General features: G+C 30.2%; 3 protein-coding genes across 3 annotated transcripts; all 3 read left to right on the forward strand.

Moving 5' to 3' along the window:
- The first annotated feature begins 9734 nt into the window (after positions 1–9734).
- On the forward strand, positions 9735–11445 carry LOC149880986 (zinc finger MYM-type protein 1-like). The gene is made up of 2 exons (XM_090067910.1): positions 9735–9912; positions 11063–11445. The coding sequence occupies exons 1-2, from the start codon at positions 9735–9737 to the stop codon at positions 11443–11445; spliced, it is 561 nt and encodes a 186-aa protein (XP_089924036.1).
- A 4280-nt stretch (positions 11446–15725) lies between these two features.
- On the forward strand, positions 15726–20623 carry LOC149880987 (uncharacterized). The gene has a single exon (XM_090069866.1). It carries the CDS (start codon positions 18604–18606, stop codon positions 20101–20103), a length of 1500 nt encoding a protein of 499 aa, XP_089925992.1. The 5' UTR covers positions 15726–18603; the 3' UTR covers positions 20104–20623.
- A 947-nt stretch (positions 20624–21570) lies between these two features.
- On the forward strand, positions 21571–22695 carry LOC145188314 (zinc finger BED domain-containing protein 4-like). The gene is made up of 2 exons (XM_090067911.1): positions 21571–21628; positions 21794–22695. Exons 1-2 carry the CDS (start codon positions 21571–21573, stop codon positions 22693–22695), a joined length of 960 nt encoding a protein of 319 aa, XP_089924037.1.
- Positions 22696–24150: the final 1455 nt, after the last annotated feature.

The raw sequence follows: 24150 nt of genomic DNA on the forward strand, positions 1-24150 counted from the left end.
TTATACAGCTCCTCTGGCACGAATATTCCTGGTCAAGTTTTTATTCGAATCTTCACTGACGGAGAAATCAATGTGGGGAATTATGTAGAAACAACGGAAGGAATTGGAGTGGATCAAACAGGACTTGCTACCGATTTGCTTTTTTCACCTTTGGGTGGATCCTTTTACACCAATTCTTTGCAAGGTTGCAACATGTTTAACACCACTTCCTTGGGAGGATATTTCACGTTGGACATGCCTTTCAGAAACGACATCTCCATTCAACTCGTGAACAGAAATGCTACTGCCATCACGTATTGGATTCAACCGTTCATTTCCACACTTGCTTCTATTCCTGCAACCATCCCTCTTTACAAACTGTACTGCAGAACGTTTCGATATTTGAATACCACTTACGGCAGCGAATACGTTTTGATGAACACCAACGGAAAAGGAAATGGTGTGTCGTTGAAATACATCAGGATGCACATCATTGGTGCCTCTGGAAACTGGTGGGAATCTAGAGTTAGAATGTACGATGGGAATTTACCTCCAGGTAACGGCACTGTACTCACTCCTTGGACACCGTACAACACCAACAATTACACGTATTTTCCTGGTTATGACGGTGACAGCACATGCTTCTTTTCCTCTTCTGGATTAGAAGATTTTTATTTGTCGTCATGGAACGGAGCAAATGTGACATCCTTCAACAACAATTCGACTGGGTTATTATATCAATCCAACACCTCCATCGGATCGACCACCACCATTTCGTTTTACAGAAATTTTGGAGAAGCAGATTCTATGCCTAACGTTGCAGCGGGCAGAAGGCTTGTTGTCACGCTCAACTCTGGTGATGCTCAAGTCGGTCAATCCGGAAGCTTTTACCTTCTTCTAGGACAAGTCTATTATTATGCCTAATGCACAGATGAAAAAAAATTGAAAATGACTTAAATAAAATTCTTGGCATAAATAAAAAGATGGAGAGGAAGTATGTGATTGAATTTGATACCATAGGTCGTGCGCATCTGTTTGATGAAGAAAAAGAAATTCATGCGGCTGGATGCGAATTTACTGCACATGACGAGTGGGGAAGAAAGTATACGATTAGATTTGATGAAATGGGTCAAGCACATGTATACAACTCAATAAGCGAAATTTTTGCCAATTATCTTGTTTCATAAGTTTTTAATTCTCCCGCGAAAAGAATTAAAAAAACGGTAAAAACTTTTCGAAGAAGAAAATATGCTGAAAGTGTGCCAAGATTTAAAAAAATTGAATTGACTTAAATAAATTTCTTACTATAATAAAAATGATGAGGATGAGTGATGTAGAAGATCTTATTGATCCTGAAGATATTATTGATCCTGAAGATGGTTTTCCTAAATATTACTATGAATTAACGAGGGACGAGCGACGAAATTTAATAATTAGTCATATCCGAGGAGAAAATTATGAAACGAGAGCAAACAGAATCCGTGATGAGAGAGAAAGAAACCAAGAACATGATATTATTGAACGACGTCGAAGAATTGAAAGGCCTCCGTCTGAAATAATTATAACAGAACCCACTGAACCTGGCGGGAAAATTAAAGTTAAACTTATTATAAGGAGACCCTCTGTACTTGAAATTACATTAGAAGAAAAATTAACTCTTAAAAAACAAAAACGATATGAAATAATTGAAAGAGGACCAACAGTAATACTTAATGGACGTAGACAATAGTTTGAAGAACAACTACAAAGAATAAATTAACTAAGACATTCACAACCTTTTTTCATAATGTCATCTCATTATGAAAATGCGCAAAAATGAAAATGAGCCAGAACCCTTAAGTATAGAAAAGTATCAATGAGCCAGAACCCGCTTTTTATAGTAGTGAGATAATTGCTTGATCCCTTCTCCAACAAAAAAGATGAACAAATAAAAATCTGTGCAGACATTTAACTTTAAGTCATATTTAGACCAGATATACACCTTGAGTTTATGATGGTTTTAATTTCACAAGAAAGGATAAATGTAACCCTTTTTTTTCCAACCAAACTGCACAAGTTTTTGCAAGTAATTCAGCCATCATCTGTTTAATTTTTTTTCTCTCTTAACTTCAAAATTGCTAAAGAAAAACCCGGAAAACTTTTCACAAGTTTCTGAGACCAAAATATTTGATGTTTGTATTTTTAAATCTTGAATTACTTATATTTCTGATTGATTTCAGCTTTTTTCAGGGCTAAAAAATACCTTATTAAACCTATTACTAACGTGAGAAAAGGTTGAATATGGCGGTTGACAAATAATGAGGCCTTTGTTGAGAACATTTAGAGTGATCAAGACTCAAAAGGAAAAAAACTCTTCAGTCCAAAAAAAGGTTTCCTTAGCATGAGTCAGATTTTCTTTGGCTTTCTGTCGTTTAATGACTAGACCCAGTGCGCAGCACGAAACAAACGTTAACAACATCGTTTTAACAGACATTTTAAAACATTTTTTTCCGGCTAAGGGCCTGTTTACACGGAATTTTTGAAAAAAAAAAATGATATTGAGGTCAGCCTGGCTTTTTCTAGCAGGGCTGGCCTCTTTATCGGTAAAATAATAACTTTAAAGATGGCGGCTGGCGACAAAAAAAATTGCATTTTAAAAATATGTTTAACTGGTATTACAACACAAGTAATGGTTCTTAAAAGCCTAATTGTATTATATAAGCTTCACAAATTTAAATTTGATAATTTTGTAATTATTATTCTTTTACGAAAACGATCACAATCACTTCAAAAGATGAAACAAGCAGGAGAGAGGGGCATTAAAAGAAAAAATCGTAGTTGCTGATTTAACACTGGCAGAACTGATTTATGGTGGCATAATATACTAACTGGTGTAGCTCCGATTGATGTATGGGAAACAAACTTTAGGCTTTCACGGCTTCTTTTTATGAACTTGGTTTCAGAGTTAAGCCCTTATTTATCTTTTGACCCTTTTTCGCCTAACTCTAGAGCTCTATCAGCAGATAAAAAAGTAGCTATTACTTTATATTACTTAACAGATACTGGATCCTTGGCAAATTATAAAAGCAAAACAACTAAAATTTTAAGTACACGGAAGTTGCCAGTTTTATTATTAAATTTATTATTTTACGCGGAAGCTCTCAAATTTAAAAAATTTAAGAATTTGTAAGCATGCGTACAAATTTATATAAGAAATTAACTAGCCTGTTTACCGAGATCTCGGCAAAAAACAGTGAGATCTCGCTATCCGGGCTAGCTCGTTTATTCATATAAACGCAAAATAAAATCATGGATCTATAAGAGATGGACGTGCAACCTATTGTTTTACATCAAAGAGGCCGCAAAAATCAGCGAGCCATGCCAGTTTCCGACAAACTCTAAATTTTCACCCGTTAACAAAAAAGTCTATTAAAATGGCTGCCCACAGTTTTAAAACAGAAACTCTGATCACGTAGTATTGGTTTAAACTTTTATAGCATTTGTTTGACAAGACTGTTCAGGATAAAGTAACTATTTCACGCGTTGACAAATTACTAAACAAACTACACTAAGGTAAAGGAATTTAGTTGTTCATTTTTCCAAAATAAACATTTGTAAATCTGGGAACTTTTTTCGTGTAAACAAAGTTCCGTCAATAATAAAATAGACCTGAAAGGATAATTTTAAAATTACTAAAAAAAGTATATCAAAATATAAAAAAGGCTTAAATAAAAATTTTAGTCAAGGTCTGGTTTCATTCAACTCTTTGGTCCTCTATTCACCAGGCTTAACTTTGTGTATTTTTTGAGTGTTTTTTCCGATATGTCGCCATTTTTTGCCCCGACTACTCTATAAGCTCCATAATATATATTCCACTATGCATTATTTTATAGTAGGTGTATTTTCTAATGGGATTTTTTACAATTCATTTGATAATGCAAAGCCTTATAAAAAGTTATTAAAATTTATAATTATCTTGCAAAATGCGGCCAGATAATTCATGCTTTCGTTTTTCATATTTCATATATTATTTCATCTGTCATAAAAGGCACATAATAACGCATTTGTTTTTGTCAAATAAAAGTTATATATATATAGCTGGTAAATCATACCATGTTAAAATTAAATAATTAGTTATTCTTGAGGTTTTCCATAAACTGGCTTTGCTAAATTCTTTAAAACTGTGACAAATTACTTTTTTCTTTATTGTATTTACATTCATTTTATGTATAAGTTATTTATCCTTAACTGTATATATTTCTGTTGTTAAACATAAAAGTAGAAAATTCTATAATATTCATAAACTGGAAGTCTGCAGCAATATAATAGATGAAGTAGTTCCCTGAACATGAAACCATTGTGCTCTAGGTAGCTACAAAACTAGTTGATATTTTGTATTATTTACTATCTCTAGTTATACATGTGCTAAAGTAGTTAAGTAAATGATCTAAATTTTTATATCATCATCAGCGTTATTTCTTAAAATATTAAGAATGTCTAGCTATATAAAATTAAGCTTAAAACTTGTTTCTATTGCTGTTATCTTGAATAACAAAAAGGAAATTGATGTGACTGGTTAGACGAGACCAAAAACTTTCGGCGAATCCGACAGACTTTAACATAATTTAATTTCTATTGTTTAAAACAAAAGATTTGTAACAATGCCCAACGAGCATGGTTCGCAAAAAGAACAATAGGTTGCACGTCCATCTCTTAAGCTTGGTTTCCAATAGTTGTAGGAATGTCGTACAACAGTTGCACAACAACTTTGTTTTATAATGGAAACATTTTCTAGTGCAAGTTGCACAATTTAACGTCGGTTGTACAACTGCGGTTGTGAGTTTTGAAAAAAATCTATTTCTGCAGCAGTATTTTGTTTTTTGTGCAATACGCGCAGCTTATTTTTTTAAATGGAAACCACACAATAACTGTCGTACAACAATAAAGTTTACAAAATATCGCCGTTGTGAGGAATTATTTTAACCTCCCCTGAGACACTAATGAGTCATTACTTTCTTTATGAACTTGACAATTTTTTTCCCATCTGACTGCGAATCATACAACTTACAAACTCCGCTCCCCTTTTACACAGTAGTACAACTGCCTTATTTTAACACATTGAATACATTAAGACCATACATGCATTTACAACTACATACATTAATACCTACCCACATTAGCACCTACAACTACATACATTAATACCTACCCACATTAGCAGTGTCCTCAAAAATCTAACATAAATGAAAAAATTGTATACATTTTTTATAATAAAGTAAAGTTGATTGTACCATTAAATGTTTAAAAATTTTTGGTTTTCAATGTTAGATACTTAATATATTTACACTATTTTAATATTTAAAATGAAAAGAAATTGAAAAAAAAGGAGGTGGGCCCTCAAATTAACAACAGGTAAAAAAGGGTATCTTTAACATTGTATATTATATTTCCGATTAAAGCTTTCCTCATTATAAAGTGTTACATGTAATTTTATATTGTTTTTTTGCAAAGTAAAGTTCTTTTTAACTTTTCAAAATGACATTTTGACTCAAAAAAGTTTATATTATTTTATTTAAATTAATTTTTTTAACAATTTTATATAATTAGAAAATATAATTAAATGGCAGCAATGGCAAAGTTAAATGCTTTTGATTCTACTACTACAAAAATTCAATCATTAAATAGGTATAAGACATTCATACTTATAGTATTTTGGTATTTAGTTGGAACTATATCATTTGTTTATCAGTTAAAATTCATATTTACCAACTTAGGAAAAAACACGTTTCAGACTTTGATAAAGGAAGATAATTTGATAATTCAAATGCACAATGCAGATTGGCCTTTGCGTAAAATTTCCAAACAAGTTGGATGTGGTAAATCTACAGTTCAAAGAGTTGTGTCCAGATTTATTTCTCAAAATTCAATTAGCAGAAAGTCAGGGTCAGGAAGAAAGCGAAAAACGACAGAAAGAGAAGATCGATTGATTGTTAGGGAAGTGATGAAGAATCGTAGGATATCAGTGAGTCAGATAAAACAAAATTTAAACCTTGAACACTTATGTAACAATACAATTGTTGCAAGAATAAAGAAAGGTGAAGAGTTTACTTCAGGGTGGCAAACAAAAAAGCCTTTTATAAACGAGAAAAATCGTGTTAAGAGATTAAAATGGTGTAGAGATCATTTAAGCTGGACTTCAGATCAATGGAAACGTGTCATATGGACAGATGAATCACCTTTTGTGCTACAATATGGTAATCGAGGAAGAATTTGGAAAAAAAAAGGTGAACCATATAATCCAGAGTGCACACATGCCACAGTAAAGCATGACAAAAAAATCATGGTTTGGGGTGCATTTGCTGCTCATGGTGTGGGAAACTTGTACAGAGTTGAAGGAATCATGGATCAACATAAGTACCATTATATTTTAGTTAACCAATTAAAACCTAGTATAACACATCCATTTCCAGATGGAAACTATATATTTCAGCAAGACAATGACCCAAAGCATACAGCAAAAAAAAAAAATAAAAGATATATACAAAAGGCTGGTATACCTACCTTTGAGTGGCCGGCACAATCACCTGATCTTAATCCAATTGAGAACCTGTGGTCTATATTAGATTCTAAACTAAAAGACAGAAAACCTTGTAATGAAGATGAATTATTTTTGACACTTTTAAAAGGTTGGAACTCACTGGAAGTTAGCTTGTTAACAAAACTAGTTGAAAGCATGCCCCATAGATGCCAAGCGGTTATTGATGCAAAAGGTTATGCAACCAAGTATTAAAAATGAATATTATGCTTAAAACTGATTTAATTTCTATTTAGTTGTATCAAGGGAAAATGTAATTGCATAAAGCATTCTATGTTAAACAACATAGATGTAAAAAATTAGAAAACATACTCAATTTTACCATTCTTTTTTAAAAAAGTTGAATTTTCCTATTTTAGTTGATTTTTACTAATTCCGTTGTTTTGTTATAAGTCTAACTGTTTTATTGACTTTTTTTTTGTTTTTAATGAAAAATATTGGGTAATAGAAGTAATTATTTGACATATTTTAAAAAAAGTTAAAAAATATTTGACAAAAATTTAATTTTTTTTGCTTTTTTTAAAAAAATCATGCTGTCCCATTTTTTATTGAGGACACTGTATATATATATATATATATATATATATATATATATATATATATATATATATATATATATATATATATATATATATATATATGACATTTTATTTTAGAAGTAACAAAAAAACTTACCAGACATATGATTTGTATTCTATTTTTTTATCCAGAAAATCTTTGTATTTAGTGAAGAACAAACTGCTTTTTTTTCCACATTTGTTAAAGTTTTTTATCAACTCAAAAGCTAGTCTTCGTAAAATTTTGAAACTAACCATACAACCAGAATTATTTAATGCAATAAACTTAGACTCCAAAAATTTTGCACAGGCTTTAAAATTTTTTCTTTAGAATATATGCCTTGGGGGAAATGTATGTGTTAAAAGTTGACGAAGAGTGAATGTAGCCATTTTGATAGTTAATAAAAATCATCGCAAGGTAAAACTGAATCAAATAAAAACTTACCGGAAGTTATTGAACTACGGAATTTTCATTTACTTCACAGAATTTAGTCAGTTTTTGAATAAAACTCACAGTAGTAAAAATGATTTTAAAGCATGAGGTCACAGAGGTCGCCTCAATTTTTTTGCATGGCAGTAAAGTCAATTCGCAGTAGCTATATTTTATTCAAAAAAACGAGGCGACCTCTGTGACCACATACTCAAATCAATCAATGTTTAAGAAATCAAAAAATCAGCAAAAAAATGCTTTGCCAAAACCCTTTTTTTCTATTTCTAGTTTTACATTCAATTAAATACATGATTATTTTAATTTCGCATAAAAATAATACAGAAATTTAACACTTATCATATACTTTGAAAGGATTTTAACAAAAATGCGAGTTTTTTAAAACCTCAAAAAAACCCTTAAGATGTCAAGTTTAAAAAAACTAAAAATAATTTTTTTTTTTTATAGAGAGTTAAAAACTAAATGCAAAAAAAAAAAAACTTGAAAAGTTTAAATATGAAAAATCACTAAAAAATATGTACAAAATCCTATATCCGCTAAGCGATGCATAGTGCGCAGGGCCTTATTGAACTGGCCCTTGAAGAAATGAACCTTAAAAACATCGCTAAGTTCAAAAATTTCATCCACCATTTTTAATTCTCGATTTTAAGAGGGAAGAATTTACGGCGCTACTGCAGTTTCTCCCCCCCCCCCCCCTTTTTTTTTTTTTATGATTGATTATGATAGAGAATTTTATGCTGATTCAGAAAAATATAAAAACATAGACCTGAAAATCAACGGAAAGTGCTCTAATTCGACGTCAAAGTTGTAAAAAATCCCATTAAAAACCCTAATATTCGCCATTTTGAAAATAATAAGTTAATGATCTTTTTGCTGACTAAAGCAATACATTAATAGCATGGTTTTTACGTTAAAAAAAGTCGGTAAAGTATGTTTATCTTGCGCAATTTTTTGTGCAATGAAAATAGCCGTTTTTTTGATTTATTAGAGAATAAACTATACAGATCTTGGTTTGCGTATTGTTTAGCAAGTTTATATATTGTGACACGAGAAAGCTTAACCATTTCTACAAATATAATAAGAGCTACAAACTGTTTGCACTTTTGAAATTCTTGTTCTTTTCTCAATGAGGGATTGCTAAAGTTTATTTTTTTCAAATAGCTTATGTGTTATATTTTGTTGCATAATGAATCAGTCATTGAAAATTATTTACATTGTTTGGTGGCAGTTTAGTCATTCTACCTTTTAAGTTGCCAATTAGGTTGACACTGAACCAAAGCCAATATCAACCATGATGATGAGCATTAAACACAAGTTTTAAAGACTAGATTTTCAAGTAAAAATTAAAATTAGTCAATATTATTATTAGTTTGATACAACAAAGGTACAAACAGCTAAAACAACAGAAGATATAAATAACTTTTTTTTTTCAATTACAAAAACTCTACCACTGGTGGTACTGTTACATTTCATAATACAACTTCAACAATTGCTGCTTCCAAAAAGGCACTAATTGAAAATATATACAAAGTTTAGATTATTTTAAAATGTTGGACATTGACTGTTACCATCGAAATAAAAGAATCAGAATATTTTGAAATGTTTTCTTTTTTTTTTTTTTTTGGGGGGGGGGGGGGGTAAAGCTAAAGCCAAAGAACTTAAACTGTATAAATATTCATGTATTGTTGTGTATGCTTACAAACAGATATTAAGTTTTTTATTTTTATTACATAAAATTGTTGAAGCATCTTTGAGAATGTAAATAATCTTGAGAAGTTTACTATTATTTATGACTGACATTGTAAATGTTGTATTTAAGAATTATGAATTTAATTAAGTAAAATATGTGTTGTATTATGAAAAAATCCTTTAAAAATCATGTTTAAAAATTTTTTAATGTATCATTTTTGGTTTTGTTGACCCTTTCGTCATTCTCAGAAAACTTTATGTGAACTATCTCTGATTAATATGTAATATTAATCAGAGATAGTTAAATGTATATGTAATGTTACATTCTTTATTATGTTATCGAGTGTTAATTAAGATTAAGTGCCCTTCTTGACTGAACTACTGTTGATAAAAATTTTTAAACCATGCGAAAGTCATATTCTAGTTACAATATTGTTTAAAGTTATCTTATAACAATAACTTAGGTTCATCAATAAGATAATTTAACATGAACAAAATTGATAGTTTGTTGGCTAAACGTTTCTCGTCATTGGGCCTTCAAGAAAAACTAGAAATCAAAAATCTTGGGGCATACCAACCAAAAGGTGTTCGTATAACTCAAGTTGATGGTAAAAAAACACGAAGACTTTGTGTAGCATGGTTTGAAAAAAAAATCATGGTTAAGTGTGAGTGATGAAAAAAATTCGTTGTTTTGTTTTTATTGTGTTTTGTTTGGTGGCGAGAGCTTGCGGACAGAAAATGGCTGTAAAGATATGAAACATCTCTCTGAGCGAATACAAAAACACGAATCCAGTAAAACACATATAAATAATTCGTTGCAGTTTCAAATGCTTGGAAAGACAAATATTTTATCGACAATTGATGCTGGATACAGTCTTAGCATAAAAAAACATAATGAATTAGTTGATAAAAACAGACAAACATCGAGGATTATAGATTGTATAAAATTTTGTGATGTACACGAATTGCCCTTAAGAAGACATGACGAAACTATTGACTCAAATAATCGAGGGGTATTTTTAGATATAGTTTCATACACAGCTACATTAGTGTGTTTAGCTAGGGAGCGAAGACCCGACCCGAATACCCGCGGGTACCCGTAGACGGGTAATTTTAATAACTTTAGTTACCCGATATCCAAGCATTCGGGTCGGGTATTACCCGATTTAAGCTACCCGAATATTACCCGTAGAAGTACCCGATTATCGGGTAATAAAATTACCCGATTTCTTTACCCGAAAATCGGGTAATAAAATTACCCGATAATCCGGTATATCGGGTAATAAAATTACCCGATAATTCGGGTAATTTTAATAATTACCCAATCCTCGAACAGAAATTTTCGCGCGATCTAGTGTTCTCAATCATTTTCTTTTTTTGTTATTTGTAATTCAATGTAATAAATGAATTGAGTTGAATTGTTTTGGCTATTTTTACTTCTTCGGGTATTTCTACGGGTATTTCTACGGGTATTCTACGGGTATTTTCTACGGGTATTCTACGGGTATCAAGTATCGGGTATTCTACGGGTATTTTCTACGGGTATTCTACGGGTATTCTCTACGAGTATTCTACGGGTATCAAGTATCGGGTATTAAAAACAATCGGGTGTTACCCGATTTAAAAAGAAACGGGTATTTTATAGCTCTCGGGTAATTACCCGAATATTTAAATTCGGGTAATACCCGAAACAACTACCCGGATCCGAGTTCGGGTCTCGGGTCCCTATGTTTAGCGATCATCTTAAAAATTCAAAAATAACAAAAAATACTTCGAAAACAAACCAAAATGACATTTTAGAATGTATTTATAAAGTATACATAGAAGAACTTAAACGTGAGATTGATAAAGCAAGATTTGTTTCCTTGCAAGCAGATGAAACAACTGATGTATCTTGTCGTTCTCAGTTCGTCATTATTTTGCGTTATTTAAAAGGTTATCAACCAGTTAAAAGATTTATAGCATTTATTGATGTTAATGATAGAACTGCTATGGGTCTTACAAATATATTAAAAGAAGAATTGAATTGTTTTGGTCTGAAAGAAAAATTAATTGCACAGGCTTATGATGGTGCAGCAGTTATGAGCGGATCAAGGAATGGAGTCCAAAGTCTCATGAAAGAAGTTTACCCAAATGCCCATTATGTTCACTGCTATGCACACCAATTTAGTTTTGAAAAAAGTTTGTTCGTCGAATAAGCGAGTAAGAACATTTTTTTCTATTTTAAGTGGATTTGGCGTGTCCTTTACATCCTCGCCAAAACGAAAAGATTTACTTCGCAAAATTTCTTTTAAGCAGATACCAAGAGTTTGCGAAACACGATGGAATTTTCGTTCAAAAAAAGTTACTTGCATAAAAGAAAACAAAACAAAGATTGTGGAATGTTTTAATAAAATCATAAACAATGAAAGATGGGATGATACAAGCGTGTGGCAATCTGTTGGGTTCAAAAAATGTTTGGAAGATTTAGAGTTCAACTTTTTTTCAAATTTCAATTTTAACAGACAACATTTTCCTCGGAATCATATAAAAAATATTCTAACAAACTATCCAATGCTGAGTGAAGTTAAGTTGATGTCCGAATTAACCGTTTTGTATGAAAATGCTTTTTTTAGTGATATCGGCACTATTAATGCCCTATCCCAATTTATGCATAAAAATAACCTAATTGAAACATTTTCAGAAGTATCAAAGTTGATAGAGATTGTTTTGGTCACATCTGTGTCTACAGCTGATGCTGAACGGTGTTTTAGTACTTTAAAAAGAGTTAAGACACTTTTAAAAAATTCCACAGGTCAAGATCGGTTGAATGCATTAGCTGTACTATCAATACATAAAGATTATTTACAGGATATTGATCAGTTTAATCAAAAAGTAATCGAAAGGTTTTCTCTTACGAAACAGAGAAGAGCAGAATATTTGTATAAATAATATGCTTAAATCTTTGTTTTTAACATCATTCTTTATTTCAAGAGATATTATACCTTTATAAAAATTATAGTGTTAATCGTAACTTTTTACATTTGTGACTTACTTCTAACTAACTAAAAGTTTTTTTACCATAAAGTTAAAATTTAAAAAAATCTAAAGAAGTAATATTAAAATCTGTTCAAATTATAATGCAGCACTATCAGGGCAGCTTTTACTGCTTTTTACGAAGGTTCAATTCAATGCCATTAAATACTTATGCTTTATTTTGGGAGTATGCTAGTGCTTAACTCTGTCAACCAATCGAAAAACGCTAGCGACCAAAGACTTTCTAACAAACACCGAAGTATCAATTACGCTGACAGCAAATCGTTGCGATAATTTTCGGTTAATATTTGCTGGCCCCACCAAAGTTTAATGTCACCGGCCGCCACTGATATCACCGGCCGCCACTGTATATATATATACATACATACTATCTGTATGTATATGAACTTTTTCACTGCAAGAGGTGTTATTTTGTATTATATTAGGGCTTCTCATTTCCCGTAAAAATCTAATTCCCGGGATTCCGGGACAAAAATGATTAATTTCCCGGGATCCCGGAAAATCCCGGGATTAGGTAACAAGAAAGGATTTGTCCAATTAGGTGGGGGAAATATCTAAATTCAAACAAATACAAAAAAAAAACGCCTTTTTAAGACTCTTAAAACAAAACAAATATAAACTTCAATAACATATTTTTTATATAAATCAATTTTTAAAATAATTTTTTAAAAAACATAATTTGTCAATAGCGCTATCACTTAACGATGACCGAATTTTCGTAACAAAAAAACCTGTCGCCGAAAATGCTCTTTCTGAATCGATTGATGTAGGTGGGATAGATAACAGAGTATTATATAATTTTTCTAAATTATTTGTACGCTTTTTCGTTGCATCAAAAATATCCATTTCTTTTGTAATATTTTTAACGTCATATAATACATCTTCTGGACTCTCAATTCCACTAACATTCGTAAATGCAGCATCCAATTTTTGATGAAGTGTTAATTCAGATGTTGTCTTCAAATTTGGTTTGGCCATAAACGACATTTCAGTCCCATTATTACTGCATTCTAATTCCTCAATTTCAGCGGAATTTCCACCACCATCAATATCCTCAAAAAACAGCTTCGAAAATAATTTTTTAGCCGTAGCTTAAAGGACTGATTTGGAAGGCAATAATAATACAGAATCTATGTCCGATTCGTGTTTATAATTCGATGGATCATTTAAATATTTTAGCAAGCCAACTAAATTTTTATCCCGTCTTTCAACAATTCTCTGTTGCACATAATGCAGCATTTTAGCCGAAAACAATCTTTATTTTTGCGCAAAACATCTAATATAAACACTAATACACCCACTACATCAAGTAGGGATGTGTTGCGTCGGCCGAGTCTTTCAATTCCCAATTAAATTGTTTGTAACTGAAGAAATCGATGCATCATGTAATGCATCATGTAATGCATCATGTAATGCATCGTGTAATGCATCATGTAATGCATCATGTAATGCATCATGTAATGCATCGTGTAATGCATCATGTAATGCATCATGTAATGCATCATGATGCATTACACTCACTGCCTGATGAATTTAAATTCGCTGATTTTTTGTAGAGAACATCACAAACTGCTAAATGTAGCCCATGTGCATAACAAAGTTGATGTTCCATCCCGCTTAATCTTCCATATTTTTTTCATAACTGATGCACCGTCAGTTACTCTGGAAATTATATGCTTCTTTGTAGATAAATTAAATTCGGATAACTTATCTTCAACCATATCAATAATTTTTTTAGCTGGAAGCGACCCAACTATTCGAATCATGCCCAAGTTCTAAAGCCTAATTAATGAATGCACATTTAAATTCAAGTAGCGACGATTTTTAAAGATGTGTATTCGTCCATCGAAATAGAGAATCTTGAGATCAATCTTTTATAGATGACGTAATTTTAGGTTGAGCATTTCTAACTTCAAAATTTGTTTTTCTTTCGTTACTTCAATTTCGACTTCCTTGTGAAGATTTGAATGACGAAGAATGACGAAGAAGACCACTTGTTGAAAATCTGCCACTTGTAATATATGTAAAACAATTATTATTGTTTTACATATATTACAAGTGGCAAACAATTATCTGTGTTTTTTTCTTTGGTAAAATTTTGCCATGCCTTAGATCGAATTAACATGATGCGGTATATTTATTATCCTATTAATTAAATAGATAAAAATATACTAAAGTATAAAGCTATATTACACACAATAAAAATCCCGAAATAGTGTGCTGATTGTAGATAAATTATTTTAAATTAGTTGTAATTATTAAACATATATTTTAAACTTCACCTACTTGGTTTTTCACTTATTTCACTTTTTACTTCTTTCTTAACTTAACTAATTTCTTTACTTTATAACTACCAACTTTTATGCGAAACTAATTACTTTTTTGGCACGTACAAGTATTTGTAACTTGTCCCTAGTTATTTTATATTTAACATATCAGGGACTCCCCTTTATTTATTGTAATTTCTTGCAATTGTGATTATTTATAAGATTAGTCACCAACTTTTTGCAGTTTTCGTTTGTGTCTAAGATAGATAAAATATTATTCTTGAATTTGATTTATAAATTGATTTGGTTTGTTAATTTAAGCTTTATTTGCTGTAAGTTACAACATATAAAATTTAAATAAGTAAATCAAATCTATTTATAAATCAAATTCGATAATCATATTTTATCTATCTTAGACACAAACCAAAACTAAAAAATAATGGTGATTTAATTGCCCTAGAAATTGAAATTGCCCTATTTTTATAGAAATTTACAAAAGGGAAAAGGAAGTAATTAGTACTCTAATTTTGAGTAATAATATTTTTAATATCTTTATAAATGTTTAAAATATGTTTTAAAAAATTACCGGGATTCCCGGGAAATTTCATGGAAATCCCGGGAAAACGGGATGGTTTTTTACTTCCGGGATCCCGTTTTCCGGGATCCCGTTTGAGAAACCCTAATTTCAATAGCTGTGAAATCAAATTTAAACATTTTAAAAATTTAAACAACTGTGAAAACCATGTTCAGTTTCTTAACTAATTACTTTCACTTTATAAATTCGCCATCGCGTTGAAAAAATGGCAATATTAGCGTTTTCGTATGATTTTTTAATTTTTTCAGATTGAAATTAGAGTACGTTAAGTTGGTCTAAAAGTCTAGTTTCTTAAACGTTTTCTTAGTTTTAAACGACGATCTTTCATAATCTGCAAAAAAAGTAGGGGGTAGGGGGGTGGGGGTGCGAAAGTAAAATAGCGCCGTATTTTGTATAAGATTGTCACCGTCTTTTACTGTAACCTTAGAATAAAAGCAGAATAATAAATCTCGCTCCACCACATTGCTACTTAAGAACCCGTTAATGATAATTTTGTTATTCTAAAATTAGGTGCTGTAATTACTCGCCTTAGTCTTTTTTTTATAAGCAATTGAGACGCGTGAAAAGCTACTTCATTACTTTAGAGTTACATAGAAGAAAGACGTCATGTTTTTTTGTAAGAATTAGCTTATAAATAGATTTAGTAGAAATTGGTTGTTAACAGCTCAAGTTTATGAGAATTCTAATATGGCGTACAAAGAGGTGTACGATGAGAAAAGAAGGTATTTAATTTAAAAAAGTGGTGCTCAGCCTTTTCTTGACGTAAATTATCTTAATGATATTAAAAAGCTATGGAGATCTACTCGAGAAAGTCATTATTTTCTTAATTGACTTTTGGTTGGTACTCCTTGCCCAACGCATTTTTCAATAAAATATCGTTAGTCTGTCTTGTAAAATTCGTTAATCCAAAAAATTTTTTTTTCCAGCAAATATTGTTTCTACAGGCAGGATATACGAGTATTTTGAGAGCAATAATTTAAAAAAAAAATCGTTAGCAAGGAATATGAGAGCTTTATTAAGAGCAAGAATTTTACCTATACCTTCGACGCAATAAAAGTTCACAAACATTTTCGTACACATAAGGTCAAAAATATATTTTTGACCTTATGTGTACGAAGACCGTATATTTACGAGTTTTACAAGATAAGCGATATCACAAAAACTTAACTTAACATTTAATAACTCACTTGATAGCTATGGGGCTGAGCATCACTGATTTAGAGTTTGATTTGGAAATTGAGTCAAGATTGTGTGTTAAAAGTTAATTACGATTAAAAAATTTGTAGAGTCTGAAATAAAACTCTGCTTGTAAATGTAATTAAAAAAATCATTAATTCTGGAAGAATGTAAATTTATTTGATCTGTTTAACTGTTTGATTTTAAGCGAGATGGGGGTCTCAATAAGGAGAAAAAAGTGGGAATCTAATGCATGTAGTTTTTGAAAGGGAAGCGAGTGAAGTTTTACAAACGCAAAACTATTAGAATTTATAAGTGTTTTCGGCGAAATCTATGCGCAATACCAAAGAAACCTTTCCGTATGTTATTTACTGAAGTTTTACTAAAATTAAAAATTGTTAAAAAAATATTTATAATAAGCTTAATGCAAAAAAAAATTGTTTATCGAAATGTAAGTTTTGTCCACCGAAGCAAGGTTTCTGGGAATAATTTTGTCTCCCTTCCATTCACAAAAATCGGCTCTTTCTTCTAATTCTGAAAATTGTAAGGAAGCCATTTACTTAACCAACTGTTAACAGGAATCTACAGGTTTTGGTTTCAGCACTCGTGGTCATTTTTTTAAAATGTCACAGTTGTCAAATATCGCAGGGTGGTATTTGATAACTGTGGTAATTTAAAAAAATAATGTTATGTACGTCACTTGAAATCAATAAAAATAGAAACAAAAAGTAAATATATTTCAAAACCTCATTCCATAAATAGATTTTAAAAATTGTGTATTAATAGTTTTAAAATATATACATAATTAAACAGAAATATGCGCAATAATTTTCTAATTGAGTATAATAACTAGTTAATAATAAGAAAAAGTAGAAAGAAAGAGGAAAGAAGAAAAAAAGAAGGGAAGAAGAAGAAGAAGAGAGAGAAGAGAAAGAAGAAGAGAAAGAAAAAAGAATGAAAGAAGAAAAAAGGAAAAAAAAAGAAGAAAAATGAATAAGGAAAGAAGAAAGAAGAAGAAAAAGATAAAATAAGAAGGAAAGAAGAAAAAAGAAAAAGAACTTTTTTGACTGATCATCAAAAAAGGCATACTTTAACCACCAAAAAGAGGAGAGTAGATATTAAAACTACCAATAAGGTTAAATAAAGTTTTTATTGACATCAAGAACAAATTTGTTACAGAAATCGTCTTTGACGCTAAATACAATTTTAACTTGCCATTTATAAGGTCATTCGGTGTACAAGTCGACTTTTTTTTAACCTATTTTAAACGGCCTCGAGGTCTCGACGAATACACACAGTTATTATTATTTTTTTTTAATGAGATTTTTTGTGATGAGTTGTTTGAAAGAAGAATGAACCAGCGAAGAATTAGACTTAATTTTCAAAAATATTTTTGAAATTAACAATTTATTGCTTATATATTTTGTAGCTTTCTTGCTGAAAGCACGTTGCAATCTTAAATCTTCTTTACTCATCAAAAACTGTCTAAAAGAGTTTCGCATTCAATTTATACTTTTAAAAAATGCCTCAAATATGTTCTTTAAAAAACCACTCAAAACTATATATATAAAATTTCAAGGAAACCACGTCAACTTCCACTTTCCTTAATTGCTTGCGCGTAGTGTAAATACTATAAATAAAAAAAATCAAGTGTAGTTGTTTTTTTCTCACGTCTCAAATTTTTTATTTCACCCAGACATAACGTGGCCTCTTAATAAAGTAATCTAAATATTCAATTTCTAAAGTCGTTTCAAGAACTTTCTCTAACAAGAAAAAAAAAACTTATCAGCAAAACTACTTTCATAAAATTAAGGATTGAAAAAAACATTGATTCGCCACTTCAAAAATGACAATTATCAAATACCACCTTGTGATAATTAACAATTAAAATATTTGACAATCAAATATCACCTAGTGATATTCGATAACCTTGTATCTGTGATATTCTCTATTTTTATTATATATTTGTAATGAATTCTGTGAATTAATATTTTTACTAAATATTTGTAACGAATTCTGTGAATTAATCAGTATTTTTACTATACATTTGTAATGAATTCTGTGTAATAATCTGCATAATAATTGTTTTACATTCTTAATATGCACTTGTGTTCAAAAAGTGATACTTCTGTAATCTAATAGTTGATATGAAATTTTATTTATTCTTTGTAAATGATTAAAAATATAAATTAAAACAAAGCTTTCTACTTTTCAGGTTTATAAGAAAAATACTAAGTTCAATTTTTTAGTTTTAAAATTTGATTAAAGCTAACAAAAAGATAATGAAGTGTTCAAGAAAATGTTCTTTCGACAAAGAACCAATTCCAAGAAAAAAATCTAAAGATGTCAATAGCACAGCCATTGGTACTTCTTCATTCAAGAAGTTAGTGAAAAAAAGTACTGTAATTGTAGATAAAAGTTTGCTTATTAAAGAGTTTATACAACATCCTGCAGAAATATTACTTATAACTTTTCCAAATAACTGGGGCAAATCAATTAATATGAATATGATCAAAATGTTCTTAGAAATTGAGATAGATAAGAATGGGGAAAGTTATCCTGACAAAAAACAGTCAAAAAACTATAAGTTATTCACAAACAAACTCAACATTACCTACAGAAAAAAGAGGCTGTTGAGACCTTTAAAGATATCAAATGAGTGTGAGTTTGTTGATGAACATCTAGGAAAACATCCAGTGATCTTTGTTGATTTAAAAGATGTATTTTGCAATAGTTATGAAACTATAGTGAGGTCAGTTAATTTTGCTATAAGTGATGCTTTTAGACAACACCTCTACCTGTTTGATAAACTTTATGTTGTTTGGATAAACAAAAAATCAACTCCTCAGCAAAAGAAAGAAGCAGAGGAAAAGATGGCTCAGTTTAAAAAGCTAACTTTTCTTTTTGGAAAAGAGACTAACTCTGAATTGACTATTCAAAATGGCTTGAAATTTTTATCTGGATTATTGCATGAGTATTTTGAGAAAAAAATTTACATATTTATAGATGAATATGACACACCTCTAAGTTGCATAATTGATAAAATAGATTTCATTGAAAATGAACAAGAAAAGATATTGGACTTCCTTAAAAAGTTGATGGAAGTAACTTTTAAGTGCAATGAACATTTAGAAAAAGGATTTCTGACAGGAGAATTTAACATAACTAGAACTAGAATCTTTTCTGACATAAACAACATAACAGAATGCAACTTCTTAAACAACGGGTTCGCAAAATATTATGGTTTTACTGAAGCTGATGTTGATTACCTTTTTAACGAATATAATTTGATGGGTGATCTAAGAGACAATGCTGTGGATTGGTATAATGGCTACAAATCTTATTCAGATCAGAATGATAATGGAAAAGTGTACAACCCTTGGTCTATCGTAAACTGTCTGCACTCTAAAGCTATAAAAAACTATTGGATAGATTCCAGATCATGGGGTTGTATTAAAAAATTTTTTGAGGTAAAAGAGATAAAAGAAAAATTAGAAAAATTACTCCACGATGAAGACATTGAAGTTCAATTACAATGCTTAAGGTTCAGTGAAGAGAACTTTTTTTATTTGAACTTTTTTTGCAACAAAGCTGATGATTTGTCAATCAATTTATTTTTATCATACTTGTTTGCATCTGGATACTTAACTTTAAGCGATAATCAGAGAACAAGCTCTTTAACTACTGCGAAGTTACCAAATAAAGAAATAATATCTGAATTAAAGGATATTTTTGAGAGAAACATAACATCATCAGATAGAAATGTAATGGTTGAAGAATAACATCTTATAGTTTCCAAATAACAATGTATTAAAGATGTTGCTGGCATGAATATGATTATAATTTTCTAATTCTTTTATCAATTAAACAGAAGTAACCTCTTAATAAAAGTCCTTTATACATTTATTTTTCTGGTGAAGCAAGAATAAGATGATACTGGTTTAAGTAGAAACTAGCTGAAACAACCTGGCACAAATGCCACCTTGGCAATTTAAATCACCCAGACAATCGAATTATGTCATCAGATAAATAATCTCCATAGTATATGCTTTAATTGCAAAATGACTGTAATGTATTCAAATATGATCTTCAAAAAAACATTGCACAGTAACTCAAAACAATTTTAAAAAGGGCAATAAACTTGAACTTTTTTTGTAAATAAAGTGGTTTCTTTTTAATATTAAATTATAATGACTTTTCGTTTAAAAAGTAACATTCTTTTTATAATTTTTTTTTTTAATATTTTACAGTTACAAGAAGTTTAAAAATGTAATATCTTTTTCAAAGAAATCTAAAAAATGAGGGAATTTTATTACATTTAATTTAAATAAAAGTCCATATTTTCTTTTAAGATAATCATTTGGCTGGCGTTCATTAATGTTGAAGAAAAAAAGAAAATTTGATTTTTGTTTAATAATCATTATTGTTATTATTATTATTGTTATTTATTGTTATTACTATTATTATTATTATTATTATTATTATTATTATTATTATTATTATTATTATTATTATTATTATTATTATTATTATTATTATTATTATTATTATTATTACTATTATTATTATATATTATTATTACTATTTTTATTATTATTATTAATTGTTATTACTATTATTACTATTATTATTATTATTATTATTATTATTATTATTATTATTATTATTTTATTATTATTATTACTATCATTATTATTATTATTTATAGAGATGTGCCGGGTACCCGGTTCGGACCCGGGGACCCGGCAAATCGGCTGTTTTACCGGTTACCCGGTATCGGCCACTTGTTGCAGTACCCGGCACCGGGTATCATCTTTTTTATCTTAAAATGATTTTTCGTTTAGTTTCTACCAATAAACTTCAACCAATAAACTTCTTGATATAATTCTAAGAGCGTTATGTAGTTGATAACCACAAAGTTCTATTAACTTAAAATAATCCCACTTAAAATATTTTTTAATATATTTTTGCAAAAAAATTTATACGAATACAAAAACTGTAACGCTAAATAAAATAATTTGAGAATACGAATAAAATGAATGGGGTTAAAAAATATTTAATAGCTTCTTTTTATTCTGTTAGAACACAAGATAATTTTTCTTCTTTCGAATGCTGATAGCGCTTTTCATTTGTAGCGCATTTCGAGCGTATTGTTAAAAAAATTATCGTTTTATATAAAATAATCAAAAACGTATGATATCAAACGTACTTTCATTATCTTTATAGAAATTTTATTTGAAAGAAAAATTATGAATAAAAAAAGTTTAGCATGGAAGTTTTTTGATATAAGCACGACTCCTCATATGAGTAAGTGCAAACTATGTGATAGTTAAGTTACGAGAGGAGGAAAATCTTTAAAGTCTTATGGAACTACAGCAATGGTAAAACATTTGCGTTTAAAGCACTCCAAAGAGTTTGAACTTGCGGGAAAAAAAAAGGTTTAATCATTTCCGTCTATTTCTGAAACCTCAGTTGCTTCTACCACCAATACAGTACAAAGTAACATTATTCATGCTTTAAACAAAAAAAAATTATGGAATATTGATGACCACAGATCTATTCGAATCCATAAAATAATAGGCAAACTTATCACATTGGATATTCAGCCATTTTCTGTTGTTGAAGATACGGGATTTAATGAACTGATTAAAGATGCTTACCCCAATTACAAATTACCATGTAGAACATATTTCAGCCAAAACGTAATCCCTAGCATGTATAATGAACTGTTTCAAGATATAAAAATAAAAATCTCCGCGACAAACTATTTGTCTCTGACGACAGATATCTGGACAGCGGATACTGCGAAAATCGCATTGTTAAGCATTACTGGACATTGGATAGATCCAACTAAATTTTCCCAAGAAACTGCTGTTCTTCGAGTAATTCATTTTCCGGAAAATCACACAGGTGTTCATATAAAAGAGTATTTACAAAAAGGTTTAGAATCTTTTAAAATCCCGCTAAGCAAAATTCATCTTATTGTTACCGATAATGCAAGCAATATGAAGGCTGCAGTAAAAAACATTGGAATGACATCAATTCCATGCTTTATCCATACTTTACAGCTATGTATTCATGACTCTATATTTAGCCAAACAACCATCAAGGAAATTTTAACTTTATGCAGAGGAATAACGACCCATTTTAATCATTCACCAATAGCATGTGCAAAATTAAAATCAAGTCAGCAGCAATTAAGTACTGAACCTCACAAAATGAAACAAGATGTTCCAACCCGCTGGAACAGTTCATTTGAAATGCTACAAAGAACGTTTGAACAAAAAGTTCCTTTGGCCACTTATGCAGCAGAGTTTGATGAAATTAAAGTTCCTATTTATTATCAATGGGGAATAGTCGAAAAACTTGTTTAGATTCTTGCTCCATTTGAAAACTTAACAAAAAAATGTGGTAGGAGGGACGAAACTTGCGCAATAATTATACCATCTGTTCTTGCATTAAAAGTTTTATTACAAAAAGCTTCATCAAGTGATAAATACGCTGGGATTATGACGATGATTGATGAACTAATAAAATCTGTTACCAAAAGACTTGATAAATTTTTGCTTAATAAAATGTTATGTGTATCAACATTTTTGGATCCACGATATAAATTACTTTATCAACATGCAGATGAAAATGTTATTATAGAGTGGGTTGAAGAAGCATGGAAAGAAATGCAAGGAGCGCAAGATGTTGTTGACTCTGACTCCGACGATGTTCCAATAGTAAAAGCTCCAGCCTCTACTGGATTCATTAGCATTGATGATTGTTTTAAAGATGTAGCTTTTATGAGAACTGGAAGAAAGCAGAGTGAAAAACGTTCCGAGGCAGAAAGAGAACTAATAGATATTGAAGTTGCTGACATAATTAAGAAGCAAACAATATTAAGGTCTGCAATTACTCAAGAAATAGACAACTATTTATCTCTGCCTCTTTTAGAAAATACAGGTTGTCCGTTTTTGTGGTGGAGTAAATGTGGAATGCAATTTGAAAAACTTAAAAAGATGGCATTAAAATATCTTACAGCACCTCCGTCATCAATAGAAAGTGAAAGGTTATTTAGTGCTGGTGGGGACATATACGAAGCAACAAGGAGCAGACTAAAAGCAGATAACGGAGAATACCTAATGTTTGTTCATTACAATCTAAAGTTAATAAAACAATTAAAATAAGATACAGCAAATAAGTGTTGTTTAAGTTTTTTTTTTTTTGTTTAAATTTGTTTTATTTTAATCACACTACAGTTGAGAAAGTCTACCTTTTTTTGCAATTCTTTGTCTCTCTTAATCTTTTAATTTCCCTAATAAAACTTTCAGTGGCGGAACTTCAAATTTTGCCCCCTTCCACACAAAATATTATTTAGGCCCGAAGCAACAGGAGAGAAAAATGATTTTAAACTAAGTATAGTTATTAAAAAACTGTTGCACAACTTTTAAAAAAATTTAGGCCCCTACAACTCAGGCCCCTCACCCTGCATTGCGAGGTTTTGCTAAATGGTAGTTCCGCCACATAACTTTTGGTTAGTTAGCGTAAAAAGCGTATTTTGTGTGAATAGTTCATCGCTAGAGATTTCACAGGTTTGTATTCCAACTTTTTAAAAAATGGACTCGGTGCCGGGTACCCGGAATTGGAGACTCGGCATAAACTGGTTCCGGCACATCACTAATTATTTATTGTTATTATTATTATTATTATTATTATTATTATTATTATTATTATTATTATTATTATTATTATTATTATTATTATCATTATTATTATTATTTATTGTTATTACTATTATTACCAGGCTTGCGGAGCCGCCCAATTTTTTTCACGGCTCCGCT

The sequence above is a fragment of the Hydra viridissima genome, unplaced genomic scaffold, assembly GCF_058129835.1.
Source record: "Hydra viridissima isolate aposymbiotic clone 2 unplaced genomic scaffold, HvirCarnegie_v1 scaffold_12, whole genome shotgun sequence".
In the NCBI taxonomy this organism is placed as follows: domain Eukaryota; kingdom Metazoa; phylum Cnidaria; class Hydrozoa; order Anthoathecata; family Hydridae; genus Hydra; species Hydra viridissima.

Bases quoted from the DNA above. Each gene is read 5' to 3' on its own strand.
- LOC149880986 (XM_090067910.1), top strand. From the start codon at position 9,735: ATGAACAAAATTGATAGTTTGTTGGCTAAACGTTTCTCGTCATTGGGC. The intron at 9,913-11,062 runs GTGAGTGATGAA...GTATTTATAAAG, and splicing joins AAAAAAAATCATGGTTAAGT to TATACATAGAAGAACTTAAA.
- LOC145188314 (XM_090067911.1), top strand. From the start codon at position 21,571: ATGAATAAAAAAAGTTTAGCATGGAAGTTTTTTGATATAAGCACGACT. The intron at 21,629-21,793 runs GTAAGTGCAAAC...CTGAAACCTCAG, and splicing joins AAGCACGACTCCTCATATGA to TTGCTTCTACCACCAATACA.
- LOC149880987 (XM_090069866.1), top strand. From the start codon at position 18,604: ATGAAGTGTTCAAGAAAATGTTCTTTCGACAAAGAACCAATTCCAAGA.